The following is a 14,578-nucleotide window of genomic DNA, read 5'->3' as shown; positions in this document are numbered from 1 at the left end:
AGATTATCATGTTTTTGCATCAGAAGATTCAATATAGTTAAGATGTTAATTCTCAAATTGACCTACAGATATGATGAAGTCCCAGTCAAATTCCCAGCAGGATTTTAAAAAAATAGATATTGAGAAACTGGATCTAAAATTTATATGAAAGAGCAAGGGAAAATGAGTAGCTGACAGTGGTCATATCCAGGTGAAAAAACACCCTGATTACATGTTGGCACGTTCCCCCAGAAGATGAAAAACAAGACAACTGCCAACTCTGAGTAATGTGCATGTTATCTGTGTGGATTGTGTTAGTTTGCCAGGGCTGCCATAGCAAAACCCACAAACTGGATGGAATAAGCAACAGAAATGTATTGTCTCACTCTTCTGGAGGGTAAAAGCCCAGATTAAGAAGTTGGCAAGGTTTTTTCCTTCTGAGTACAGCGGAGGAGAGTGTGTTCTAGTTTCTCCCATAGGTTTTGGTGGTTTGCTGATGATCTTTGGTGTTCCTTTGCTGATAGATCTCTATCTTCATCTTCAAGTGGATATTCTTCCCATTTGAAAATTTTCCTTCTGTCTCTAAAATCTCCCTTTTTATAAGGATACAATCATATTGAATTATGGCCCAGCCAAATGACATTATTTTAATGAACTAAATCTGCAGTGACCCTATTTTAAAATAAGGTCATATTCTTAGCTAGTGGGAATTAAGACTTCAGCACATGAATTTGGCGGGTAGGCAGAATTCAGCCTAGTTTATTTTAAATTTGTACCATGATGCATGCAATTAGAAATGACTAGGAAAGTGTGAAAATAACAGGATAGCCAGCAGAAACAAGTCCTTTCTAACTATGTAGTCTTGTGACTGTGTTCTCTAAGGATGACAGATTTCTTTGTTCCTGAGGATGAATCTGGTAAAAGGTATATTTAGCCATATACTATGACATAGATCTTGGCAAGTATAAAAGTTCTGCCCCTTTCTCAAGCATATTGAGAAAAAGATGAATGCTGGCAATGTTTTGGGTCATTTAATTTTCATTTTATCTGTACTTTTACTTGCTACCTGTATGAGGTCATCTTTCTCACTGAAACAAATACTTGAGATAATAAACTTATAAAAAGAAAAGATTTCTTTCAGCTCAAAGTTTTTGAGGTTTCAGTCCATGGTTTGTTCTCCTCATTTCTTTTTGACCTGTGGTAAGGCAGGAGTGCATGACAGAGCAAAGCTGCTCACCTCATGGTCAGAAAGCTAAAGAGAGGAAGAGGAAGGGCCTGAGTTCCCACAATCCCCTTTGAGGACATGCTCACTATGACCCACTTCTTAAAGATTCCACCACTTCCCAATAGCATCAAGTTGGGGATCAAGTCTCTAACACTTGGGCCTTTGGGGAACGTCCATCTCTAAACCGTAGCACCCGCTAACAGCATGCAGGAACAAACATGCCACACTGAGGTTGATAGTGGCAAACCACTACTATTTATAGGAGTTCTTATAGGAGAGAATTAACTTTTTACTGGTAGGGGTAACCAGTAAGAACAGCAAATATCTGCCAGCCCAGAAATATACACAGCCCAGAAATACACACAGTTGCCCTGTCTCTGACCATAAAGGCATTAATGTTGGCTCGAGGTATAAATTATGTTGCAGCATATTGGAACTACCAGCTCTTAGTGACTATTGATGGTGAAGGTTTGAGAGCATTTTTTATATTTTATATCAAGGCCAGATCATCCCCTTGTGCTCATTCGGAGATGAGGATGTGGTGGGGCATATAACCCAGAATAATAAAATCCCAGAAGGGACAAATTAGTCCCCAGCCCACCCACCCATCCAAGGGATGCTGAGACCTATAAACTTCCAGCTGCAATAATGTCACCTGACAGATGTGGCTGCCCAAGGCTCCATGGAGCTGAGGCACTTGGATTATGGCCCAACCAAATGACAGTATTTTATAATATTTAAAATATTTTTGGCTATAGAAGTACCATACCAGAAATGAAGAAGAGTGGGACATAAATGCCATTGTCTCAATACTCAAAGACAATCCTTGCTAATATCTTAATGCATTTCTCCACAGTTTATTCTTTATTTATTTGCCTGTAAATAAATTATAACAATATATTTTAAATGCATTTCAAATGCCACCTGATTTTCTTGTGGATGTGCCAACACTCATTTAAGTAGAATCCTGTTATTGATGATTTAGTATGTAGTTAACATTTTTTGTCCTAATTTCATTGCTATATTTCAAAGAAAAGGACATCCCTCTGTGACCCTAAGCTAGATTATAGGGTCTTACTCAACAATGTTGGCCATCAGCCTGGTTCTTGGAAAATTAATTTATTAACCACTCTTCAGAGCTCATGGTTGCCTGTGATCTTGAAGTGAAATACTTACTTGGTGACTTTTGTCTGGATTGTTTGAGCTGATTATACAAGTGTACTCCCTGTTTCAATTCAAATTGTGTGTAGTCAAAGCAACTAAATGATATTTGAAAAGAACAAAGGAATATTATCTTTGCAACATGAGAGACCAAACTGGGAAACAAGATTGGTGTTGACAATTTGGCCAAGTCCATATCTTATTTGTATGATACGATTGCATTCAGCCAGCATTGTGGTCACTGAATAGCTATTTTTCATCTTGGTTTGCTACATTACAAACTCTTCTAAGAGCTGGCTAATGCTGTTTTCCCATGCAAAAGAAAAACATGGTTTAGAATAAGGACACTGGAGCTCTTTATTGTTGACAATGAACCTTTATTCCCCACATCTCATTAGGATGTTTCAGGAGGCAAGTGGTGAGCACAGTGTCAGGGGCAGCATTTTCTATTGATTTATGTCCTGTTATAGAATTAATTGAGTCTGGACACAGGGTCTCATTTTCCTGGACATGTAGCAGGTAATCATGCTTCTCCTGTACATTCAAATTGCTTTCCAGATGGTCTGTTATGAAGGATTTAACTTTAATATGATTAATCGGAAGCAAAGGACCTCAATATGTTTGTGCACATGCTCTGCGATGCAGATTCCCCCAGCTCCACTGGATGGACAGTTAACTCTGTCCTGGCCACACTGCTCCTGGGCACATCTTAGGACCTGGACCTCAGGCTTTCACTATATGCAGCAAAGAAATTTTTAAAGCATCCTAGATAAAGGTCCTGTAATGAGGAGGAAGACCTAGAGTATATCCTTAAGGAAATATGACAGCATCGTTTATAATGTAAAAGTAGGCTATTCATATATTCATAAATTCAGTAGGGGAAGAGTGTTTTAGGCAGCTAAGAAAAATACTGCAGACTGGGTAGCTCAAACAGCAAACATTCATTTTTCACAATTCTGGAGGCTAGAAAGTTTAAGATCAAGAGACTGGAACATTCGGTGTCTGGAGAGGACCTGCTTCTGGTTCATGTATAGTGTCTTCTGTGTCCTTACATGGTGGAAAGGGCAGGTGAACTCCCTTGGGCCTCTTTGATAAAGACATTATCCCATGCATGTGAGCTGCACATTTATGGCTTAATCTCCTCCCAAAGTCTGCAGCAACTCATACCATTGTATTGTGGGGTAGGATTTCAATATGTGAGGTTTTGGGAACACAGATGTTCAGACCATAGCAGTTAAATTTTCTATGTAGCCACGAAATACGATGTAGCCTTTAAAATGATGCATATGGAGAATCTACTGCTTATCATGTTATGTTAAAAGAGATGGTGCTGTTGTCATGTTATGTTTTGGTGCTGTTTTGACAGTAAAGTCTCAGCTGTATAAAAGACTTGCATAGAAAAAAGAATGGAAAGAAATATGTCATGGCACAACAATGAATGTCTTTGGTTGACTGGTGTCCATTCTCCCCTGTATTTCCTATTAAATGCACACAAAACAGATCATAATTCTTATTGCCTGGAAGCATGGTGCCTTCAGAAGCAGTTGCCTCCTGAACACAAGAATCTGCCCACATCAGCTTAGCAAATGATGTGTTAGATTAGTCACATCTCCGCTCTCTCCCGAGGTGGGGAGGGAAGCGCTTCACGCCCTCCTACAGGACAGCTGTCCCCACGTAACAGTTGTACCCCCAGAAGGAGTGTGCAGTTGAAGTAATTGAAATCTTTCCACCAGACATTGCCTGTGAGTTTGCAGAGTCTGGCAGTCAGGCAGGTGTGATTTGGTGGCTGTGTTGGAACTCCCTTCAGGCATTAAAGGGCTTCCTGAAAAAGTTGCTTTTAAATTGAGGTGTTGAAAACGGCATCCATTATCATTGGGCTGCAAACTGCTTCCATGCAAAAGGCAACGTGTTAGTGCCTTGCAGTGATACACTTTGATTGAACTTAATAGGATAATGTCTTAGTCCATTTTCTGTTGCTACAACTGGATGTCACAGACTGGGTAATATATGAAGAATAAATATTTATTTGGCTCACAGTTCTGTAGACCTGAAAGTCCAAGAGCAAGATGCCAGCATCTGGTGAAGACCTTCTTGTTACATTATATCAGAGAAGAGGGCATCACATGGTGAGAGAGAGTAAGCATATTAACTGGGTTCTCTCTCCCTCTTCCTATGTAGCCACTAATGCCATGATGGGGGCCCATCATTACAATGTCTTTGAGGCATTTTATGTCCAACATATGAATTGTTGGGAAACAGATTGAAACCATAGCAGATATTGTAAATTTTGTAGAATTATTTATTTTAAAGACCTCTTTATCCCACCTACATTTTGTCCACTGTTTCTTCTCACCTCCCTTTGGTCATACCTCACCTTCCTGGTTAGGGAATGGTCTGCTATTCTTTGAACATCTCATCCTCCCAGGCCACCCACCTTTGCCCTGCTGATAGCAGTAGAGGTGACCCAGGAGCTGGGTCCTGAAGAAATTGATGAGAGTTGTATTCCCTCCTCCTGCCCAGAAATAGAGGGAGAAGGCTTGGCCTGTGTTTCTTGGCAGGGAGGTTGAATCTATTGAATAGGCAGTGGGAAGTCATCAGAGACCCACAAAATCTATTAAGGCAGAGTTTTCAAATGTAGTCTTAGGGTCTGTGACACAAAAACCACCTGAACTCTAGACCCAACCTTTGGTCCACCTACTCAGTCTAGGTTCATGAACTGCAGTCTCCCAGGTTGGCATTGTGTCCACCAAAATGAGTGAAACACTTTGTGAAAGCAACTCTTGTCTTTCTACAGGACCTCTCCCCTTTCTGCAATACCACATAGATACACACACATCCCATTACAGAGATGCATGTTATATACATAACCAGGGTCAATGTCACCTGGTCATGCCACTCCCATCCATATGTGTTAGCAGAACCATTAGGTATTCTTGCCATCAACAGCTAACTGAAAGCTTTCCTTAACTCCGTGTGTGTGGCATGTATGAAGCTCAGACCTGCGTTGGTCACTCTACTATAGTTTGAGTATTGTTTGTCCCTCTAGGGTTCATGTATTGGAAGCTTGGTCCCATGTGACAATGTGGAGATATGGTGGAAACTTTAAGAGATGGGGCTTAGTGGGAAGTCCTAACGTTATTGTGGGTGTTACCCTCTGAAGAAAGTAAGGTAGCTCTTGTGGGACCCTGAGTTAGTTCTCGAGAGACAAAGATGTTATTAGAGCAAGCCTGACCCTTAAATTGCTCATGCACTTTCTGTCTGGTGATGTGATCTGCCTCATTGCATACACTTCCATGTAATCTACCTCGTTGCCATGTAATCCACCTTGAGCCTTTTACCAGAGCTGAAGATGCTGGTTCAACGCCCTTTAACCTCTAGAACTATGAGCTAAATAAATCTCTTTTTTTTATGAAGTTACTAGCCTCAGGTATTTCATTTTAGCAACAGAAAATGGACTAATACACTCTCCTGTTTAACCTACTTCAAGCCCAGCAGGCAAATATGTCATTTCCAATTTCCCAAGGGGGCAAGACCATCCCTCCATTAGACATCTTGCCCAAGGCCTCACAGTAAACAGACATGTGAATTTAAACAAGGATCTTCCATCTTCATCTTTAACAGGATGACTCTTTCTTTTATACTGAAATTGCCCAGTAGGTTAAATGTATTCTGCAGTCTTTAAAGATGTGGCTCCTTCCTGGGCAGCTGCTGTGAGTCCCTTTCCCTTTGTATCCACAGAAAAGAGAACCAGATCAGAGGTCTGTAATGTCAAGCTCTAGAAAAGAGCTGTCTTTAGCCAGATGCCAGCATTGCATTTAATGGTGAAAACGTTTAAAATCAGGATCATTGCCAGAGTGCTTCAGAGCCATATTGTTGCTTGAGGCCAAAGAAAAAATCAATACCAGTCCCGTCTTTATTTAACATTTTGACATTTATCTCATCATGGATTTTGCATTGATTTTTGTTTTTTTAAGGCATTGCAATTAAAATATTATTTATTTTGATTCCTGAAGTTTTTGATGCCTCATCTATCTCACCCTGGTCCAGATCTAGAAAAGTAAAAACATTTTCATTAAAATGAGGAATAAGTCAAGGATGTTCCTTAGTATTATTGTTACTTAACTTCACAGGGAAGTGCAGGACAGGGGTCAGACAAGATAATCACATGCTGAGAACCCAGATGGTGATGACTGGAGAATGGCATCATTTACTCAGAAAAACAACAGTAACTAAAAAACATTAGATCTTAAAAGTAGGTTAATAAGATGCATTCATGCAAGATCAGGATAGCTTTTTTTCTATACACCAATGATAGCCAACTAAATACATAATGGAGGAGAAACTCCATTCATGACAGTCAGAAATGTAATATATCCAAGAACAAATTTATTAAAAGATGTCCACAGCTGTGAAGAAAACCACAAAGCTGTTGATGAAGTGGTATAGACTAGAAAACCCAGAAGCACATCAGATTCTATGTAAGAATTTAGTACTGATAGTCCCTGTCTTATGATGATTCAATGTAGGATTTTTTTAACTTTACAAATGTGTGAAATCATTTCCTCATACAGTCATCCTGTTTATCACTTTCAGTACAATATTCAAAGAATTATGTGAGATATCCATCCCTTTATTATAACATACACTTGGTGCTAGACCATCTTGTCCAACTTTAGGCTGATTAAGTGTCCTAAGCACATTTAAGTTAGGCTAGGCTCAGCTATGATGTTTAACAGGTAAGTTGCATTAAATGCATTTCCAACTCATGTTGCATTTATCAAGATGCAACTCCATTGTACATCAAGGACCATCTGTACATGATATGCAGGGTAATTTGCCATCCCAGTGTGCCTAGAACTGAGGACTTCCCTGGTAGCTGGGACTTTCAGCATTAAAATGGCCTTAGCTGGTTGCCTTAGACCAGAGAAAAATAATAGTTTATTTGATAAAGGACTTTGGGATAGCTGGATAAATGAGTGGTGTTCAAAGATTGCTATACATTGGAATGATCTGGGGGCATCTCTACACCATGGGATGTTATGGTTTAATATGAGGTGTCCCCCAAAAGCTCATGTGTGAAACAATGAAAGAAAGTTTACAGATGAAAGGATTGGGTTATGAGAGTATTAACCTAATCAGTGCATTAATCCCCTGATAGGGATTAACTGGGTGGTATCTGTAGGCAGGTAGGGTGTGTCTGGAGGAGCTGGGTCGCTGGGTGGATGGGGGCATGCCTTTGGAGTATATATATTTTGTCCATGGTGAGGGGAGTTCTCTTTACTTCCTGATTCCATGTCCCCAGCTGCTTTCTTCTACCATACTCTTCTGCCATGATGTTCTGCCTCACCTCAGGCTCAGAGCTAGAGTCAGCCATCAATGGACTGACCCCACAATAAACTTTTTTTCCTCTACTTGTTCTTGTCAGGTCTTCTGGTTGCAGCACAGAAGATGACTAAACCATGAGGCTCTCTCCTACCTGAGATATCCCAATTTCATTGGTTTTAGGTGTGATCTGGGCATCAGGATTTTAAAATAGGTAGCAAGTTTGAAAAGCACAGAACTAACTATTTTGGGGGAAACTAAGATGCTTTCTACCTTGTGTATGTATACTTTTCAGATGAGCTAAATATTTAAATGTGAAGAATAAAGGATTCTAGATATTGGTCAGATTTGCTTGCTTTAGGGAAAGTGTTTGGCTCCTCTCATGAGAGTTTGGAATCTTTGGAGCTGGGGTGGGGTGTGTCACACAGACCCAGGGAATTTCAGGGTACTACCTATTTCCTGTGACTTTAGAAGGGTACTATGGCTTGGGTAAGTGTTCCCTAAAGGCCTATGTGTTAAAAGTGTGGTCACCAGCCTGTGGTGCTGTTGGGAGGTGGTGTGAACTTTATGAGGTGGAATCTCTGAAACCTGAGCCAAAATAAGCCTTTCCTCCTTATAAGTTGATGGTCATAGATATTTTGTCACACTGACATAAAACTGACACAGAGTGGGGGACATTTTTCCCTGAATGAGACAGACCTGGATGAGCATATCTCATTTCTGTCCATACCTAAAATATAGAGGAACCTTCCCATATCTCAGTAATGAAGTCCCAGATGACCAACCCCATTGCTTCCAGGTCACCAGAAAATCATCTCCCACTGTACCTAAGAACAACCCTTTAACCCACAACTCTTTGTGAGACACCTTCCTTGTGTCACTGGGGCCCTTTGTTACCAGAAGGAGCAAAGACAGGTTCATGCTGTATCTTGCTGAACAACTGGAAAGTAAAATGGAAGAATTAATTTTTACCACAGAGGAAAAAAAAATACAATGAAATGGGTATTAGGAGTGCAAAGTTAAGTGATTTAGAGGACAGATCCCAGAGATGTTCTCAAAGGAGAAAAAGGCCACGAGAGAGAGAGAAATAAGAAATAGCAGAAAGCTTCCTTGGCTAAAGGAACATGTGGGTTCAATATGGAAAGGGCTCATCAAATGAATCCTCACAGATTAATTTTTAAAAAAGACCCTCATCCAGACATATTCCAATGGAAATTCTGTACTCTTAAGAATAGAGAAAAAAATTCTACAAGCTTCCAGAACAAGCAATAGATTTTGAACCAAGGTAAAAAGAATCAGATTAGTATTCAACCACACATCTGCAAGACTGCCAACTGGAAGATAGTGGAACAGATAGTGCTGGCAGATTGGCAAATAAGGATGCATTTCAAGAAATAGTCTATATGAGGAGCCTTCTCTAGACATAAAAGGATTATTGATTAATGGAACAAAATGACCCTAGTAATTATTATTGTAAAATAAAAATGAAATTGTAACATATACTTTAAGAGAAAAATCTACATAAAATATAGGAAATAGTGGTGGGCAATGAAATGAGTAACTTTTGTCCAGCATACTTAGTTACTGATAGTGTTGTGCACCTTCAATAAATTTTGCTGAAATTACTTGAAGGCTTTAAGGGATAACAGGAAACAGTAGTGAAAAATAAACTCCTGGTTCTCTTCTAGTTCTACAATACCATCTCAGTGATGGTTTTAGTCAGATTTTCTTACTATAACAAATACCTGAGATAGTCAACTTATACGGAGAAAAGGTTTATTTTAACTTAGAGATTCTGGTCCATGACCAATTGGCCCTGTCACTTTGGACCTGTGGCAAGGCAGCTAGATCATTATGGCAGGGAGCAAAGCTTTCACCTCATGGCCAGGACACAAAAAAGAGAGGAAGAGGAAGGGGCTGAAATTCAATATCTTCTTCAAGTTCATGCCTCCGGTGGATTGAAAATCTCCCAATAGTCTTCATCCCTTAAAGTTTCCACCACCTCCAAATAACAGTATAGGCCGGGGACCAAGCCTTTCACACAGGGACTGTTGGGGGACACTTATCCAAACCATAGAGATGGACTTTTTAAAAACCCACAGAACTTTGTACTGTTCTGTTATTCTAATGTGTGTATTGTAGTCCTTAAGTCTTATATTTTTATATAGGTGTTTTAATTAGGTTCAGGTACACATGTTTAAGTACATGTACTGATTTTATCTTTGAAATGACATAGCATCTAAAGTGAAGACAGTTAGACATACTGTGTACTTTAGTTTGTTTTCTAACAAACATATAAATACAGTGGTCTCTGGGTATTCTCAGGGGGTGGTTCTAAGACACTCTGAGGATATCCAAATCCATGGATGCTCAAGTCCTTTATATCATATGGTGTTGTATTTGCATACAACCAGTGTACATCTTCCCACATACCTCAAATCATCTTTAGATGACTTTTAACACCTAATACAGTGTAAATGTCCTACAACTAGCTGTTATGCTGAATTGTTTAGGAACAATGACAAGATAAAAATTTTGCATATTTTCAATACAGTTGCACAGTAACAAACTATTTTGAAGGGGTTCATCTTTTTTGTCATTGTTGTTGTTTTACTTTTTCCTGATAACAGGGATTGAACCCAGGGGCACTTAACCACTGAGACACATCCTCCACCCATTTTTATTTTTTATTTAGAGACAGGGGCTCACTAAGTTGCTTAGGGCCTTACTAAGTTTCTGAGGCTGGCTTTGATCAGTTCACCCTTCTTGATGAGTCCTCTGGTTACCGTTTTTCTGGTGAATGCTGAGCCCCTCTTCTCTTCTTGGGAACATGTCTTTGGAATAGTCCTGCCAGGTTCAGGGTTTGGGATGGGTGACTCTGGAGGCTATTCAGACCCTACAGGGTTCTCCTCAGTCACAGTATTTCAGATGTGGGACATCTTTGTAGTATGTAGGCCACTCTGAGGAAGCGCTATGAATCTTTCAGCATTCTGGGACTGTTAGCAAGAGACAGCCATTTGTGATCCCCTTGCGGATGATGGAGTAAACACTGCTTCTGTCAATAGTGAATTTCTCTGATGTGCATTCACGCATTGGAAGCATGTATCTCCATTAGTAATTGTGCTCACACTCTGAGAGTCTGGACTGGATGAAGTAATTATCTCCTTCTAGGTTCTTCTGGGAATATTCATAATGCTGTGACTAACCATCTGGTAAAGGCGCTCTCATAGTGAGATGTGTTTGGGGCACCGCTGCAAGCAAGGTGCTGCACTGGGCACTGGGAGGATCATAAAAGTCCTTCAGTTTATGAGCTCCCTGGGGAGGTGATATTTAAGAAAAAGGATGCATAGGAATGGGAGCTCAGAGCCTGGGTAGTGCCTTGGGCACCATGGATAGTGCCTCCTCTGTCTTCGCTCCTTCTCATCTTACTACAGGCCCCAAGGCTCCCACCACCTAAATACTTGCCAAGCCCCTTCTCCCGTCTCATCTCCACTCATTTAATTTAAACTCTCAATTTGCTTTTTTCATTTTCATTTGCTTAATTGTGCTAAAATACACATGACATAAAATTCACCATGAGTAACTATGATGCAGAAAGGGCATGTGTAATGTAAAAGGATAAAGTGAACACTCCAGCAAACACTCAGCCTAAGAAATAGAACATGAACCAAAGTTTTGAACACTCTTTCTAAGCCTTCTTCTGGAGGCTAGCTCCTCCTCTCCCCTAGAGAACTGGTATAGTCTTTTTGCCAATCTCCCTCCAGCCTTCGGTCCTCCATGCTGGATCCAGAGAGAGGGGACTAACGGATACTGTGTTGTGCACCTACTGGAAACTGCCCAGTGACTCTGCCTGGTTTGGGGAATGAAATGCAGAGTCCTGGGCAGTGGGCTCCAGGCCCTCTCCTGTTGTGGGCCCCCATGATCATTGCAGCGTCTACATGGGCCAGGATGCATGCCCTGCTAGCTGCGGCTCCATTGCTATTCCCCTTTGGCCAGGCAGTGCTGCCCTCCATGACACACCTTTGGGCCTGTGAGGCTGAGCACTTGTGTTGAGCTTCTCTGTTCATTGCTCAGGCAAGACAGTCCCTGCAAATCCAGACCCTTGGTGAATGCTGTTTGGTTTGGAGTGAGGAGTGGGGAGAGGATGGGACAAGCCAGTAGGGAAGGGGACTGAGATGGTCTTCAAGGAGCACAGATTGATTTATTTTGAGTTAATGTATAATTTTATTTAAAATTCATTGCAAAGTAAAAGTAGTACATTCACATGGTAAAAAAATTAAAGCAGTATTTAAAAAGAGTGCATAATATCAGTTTTTGTTTCTACACAGAGTTCCTCTTAGTCCTCCTCCCAAAGGTACTTTATTTATTCATTTATTCTTACTTTATTTTCAAATGCCACATAGTAATTGTACCGATTCAGGGGTTATAATGGAATGTTTCAGTAAGTGTCTACCTCGTCATGGGGTGTGAGTTAAACTGAGAAGATCTAATGCCCTGTCCCCATTTGTCGTCATTGTCTTCTGGATGGAAACTTCCCCTTTTCTCTTTTGAGAGCAGCTAACCTGATTTATGGCCCTGTGACTTTGTCACCGGGGGAACCCAGTGTGGGGGCCAGGAATGAGCTTGTGAGCTGCAGGCCCAAGGCTGGCACCCTGGTGACTGAGGGTGCCTCTCCCTGCTGCCTTTTCCTCTAGCTCTGCCTGTCCTCCTTGGCACAGCGGCACGTTGTTCTGGCACATGAGGCAGCCAGGCGGGAATGTCACATTTTTTGAACAGATGTGCGTTCACATTGCTCTGAGCGAACATGGTGGCAAGGCGCATGGGTGGGCTGTGTGCTTGCCGGGTTGGTGGTGATCGGCAGTCGGTGGGATTTTGACTCTGCTCTTTCCAACATTCCTCCCCACAGTGACTGCCCCAGGTGATGATGGCCGCGTGAGTGTCTGCCATGGCCCACCGGAAGCGCCAGAGCACCACGAGCAGCATGTTGGAACACAGGGCCCGGCCGGGCCCCATCCCCCATGGCCAGGAGCCTGCGAATGAGGATGCAGAACTGCCCTTGGAGGGCTATGTGCCCAAGGGCCTGGAGCTGACCACCCTGCGGCCAGAGAGCCCCACGCCCGAGGAGCAAGACTGCCACAACCACAGCCCTGATGGGGACTCTAGCTCCGACTATGTGAACAACACCTCCGAGGAGGAGGACTATGACGAGGGGCTCCCGGAGGAGGAGGAGGGCATCACCTACTACATCCGCTACTGCCCAGAGGACGACAGCTACCTGGAGGGCATGGACTGCAACGGGGAGGAGTATGTGGCCCACGGCACACACCCTGTGGACACCGACGAGTGCCAGGAGGCAGTGGAGGAGTGGACAGACTCAGCAGGCCCACACCCCCATGGCCATGGGGCCGAAGGCAGCCAGGACTACCCAGAGAGCCACCTGCCCATCCCAGAGGATGAGCCCTCTGTGTTGGAGGCCCACGACCAGGAAGAAGGTGGTCACTACTGTCCCAGCAAAGAGGGCTACCAGGACTACTACTCTTCAGAGGCCAATGGAAATGCAGGCGGTGCTTCCCCCTATCACCTGAGGCGTGGAGATGGGGATCTGGAGGACCAGGAAGAAGACATCGACCAGATTGTGGCTGAGATCAAGATGAGCTTGAGCATGACCAGCATCACGAGTGCCAGCGAGGCGAGCCCCGAGCACATGCCTGAACCAGGGCCTGGGGACTCCACGGAGGCCTGCCCGCCCAGCGAGGCCAGCTGTGGGCCCAACAGGCATGAAGCAAGGCCCAAGTCACTGAACCTCCCTCCCGAGTCCAAGCATCCAGTAGACCCCCAGAGAGGCTTCAAGGCCAAGACCAGGACCCCAGAGGAGAGGCCAAAGTGGCCCCAAGAGCAGGTAGGCCTTGCCTGTCCCTTGGGAATAGGGCAGAGGGGCCCAGAGAGCTGTGGTATAGATTCAGCAGATGGTAAATCAGGTGGTGTCTTGAAGGGCTGGGTGTGGGGGGGGACTGGGCTGCTTTCCAATTCAAAATGCAGTCTTAGTTCTTCATTTGCTCAGGTTTTTTTTTTTTTTTTTTTTTTTGGGCACATTTCAGGGACATTCAGGAGTGAACATCAGGAAAGTCTCCCATTGAGGCCTGACTGGCAGCTAGTGTCTTCCAAAAAGATGTCCCACCCTGCAAGGAGAGAGTTCACTTTCTAACTGGTACTGTGGATGGCAGGGGAGTATGTTTGCTGGTCCCTGCCTCCCGCCTCCCCAGGGCACTGGTGAGAATGGGGTACTGCTGGTGTTCACGCACTGCCCTGACTGTGCCAACCGCCTACGCGTGTTTCACAGTGGTCATTGCATCCGGTTACTTGTCTCCAAAGGCTGTAGGCTTTGACTTGATAGGCAGTTTGCTAATAATAACCACTCCATTCTGCAAATAATTAGTTGAAAGGTTGACAAAATTGGAGAATAAATGCATGCTGATGAGGCCAAGGGATGTAAGTATAGCTCTACTTTCTTTTAATTACAGCCAAGTAAGCATGTATTCTGATAAACACATTTGAAAAGCTGCCATTCAAAAAAAAAAAAAAAACCCACCATGAGTATATAAAGAAGATATAATTATTAAACCTGTGTAAAGGAACTTCTATTTGATCCATTCTGTGGACTGCTTTCTGTGTTTTAAAACCTTAATTATTTTTTTTCCCCAGCAGAGTTCATGATTTTGAAAACACACACACACACACACACACACACACACACATATAGTGAAAGGTTGTATTTGGAATATAAATCATATTGAATTGCGGTTAGATTTCTGGCACTTGCATTTGGTGCCTTTTGCCTTTCTAAAGATTATTAAGTGTAAGTTCACTTTGGGAGTGTTTCTGTCATTCACA

General features: G+C 42.6%; 1 protein-coding gene across 7 annotated transcripts in view; it reads left to right on the top strand.

The window, feature by feature from the left end:
• The window catches only part of Apba2 (amyloid beta precursor protein binding family A member 2), a 265,008-nt gene that overhangs the window by 181,311 nt on the left and 69,119 nt on the right, over positions 1 to 14,578 (top strand). For all 7 annotated transcript variants that reach the window (XM_047542149.1, XM_047542150.1, XM_047542154.1 and 4 more), the window contains one exon: positions 12,594 to 13,586. In XM_047542149.1, the coding sequence (XP_047398105.1) occupies positions 12,633 to 13,586 (954 nt within the window). In that variant the 5' untranslated portion in view covers positions 12,594 to 12,632. The remainder of the gene's footprint in view (positions 1 to 12,593; positions 13,587 to 14,578) is intronic.

The sequence above is a fragment of the Sciurus carolinensis genome, chromosome 2, assembly GCF_902686445.1.
Source record: "Sciurus carolinensis chromosome 2, mSciCar1.2, whole genome shotgun sequence".
Classification (NCBI taxonomy): domain Eukaryota; kingdom Metazoa; phylum Chordata; class Mammalia; order Rodentia; family Sciuridae; genus Sciurus; species Sciurus carolinensis.
Note: the sequence above shows the minus strand (reverse complement) of the source record. Positions and strands in the feature narration are given on the sequence as shown.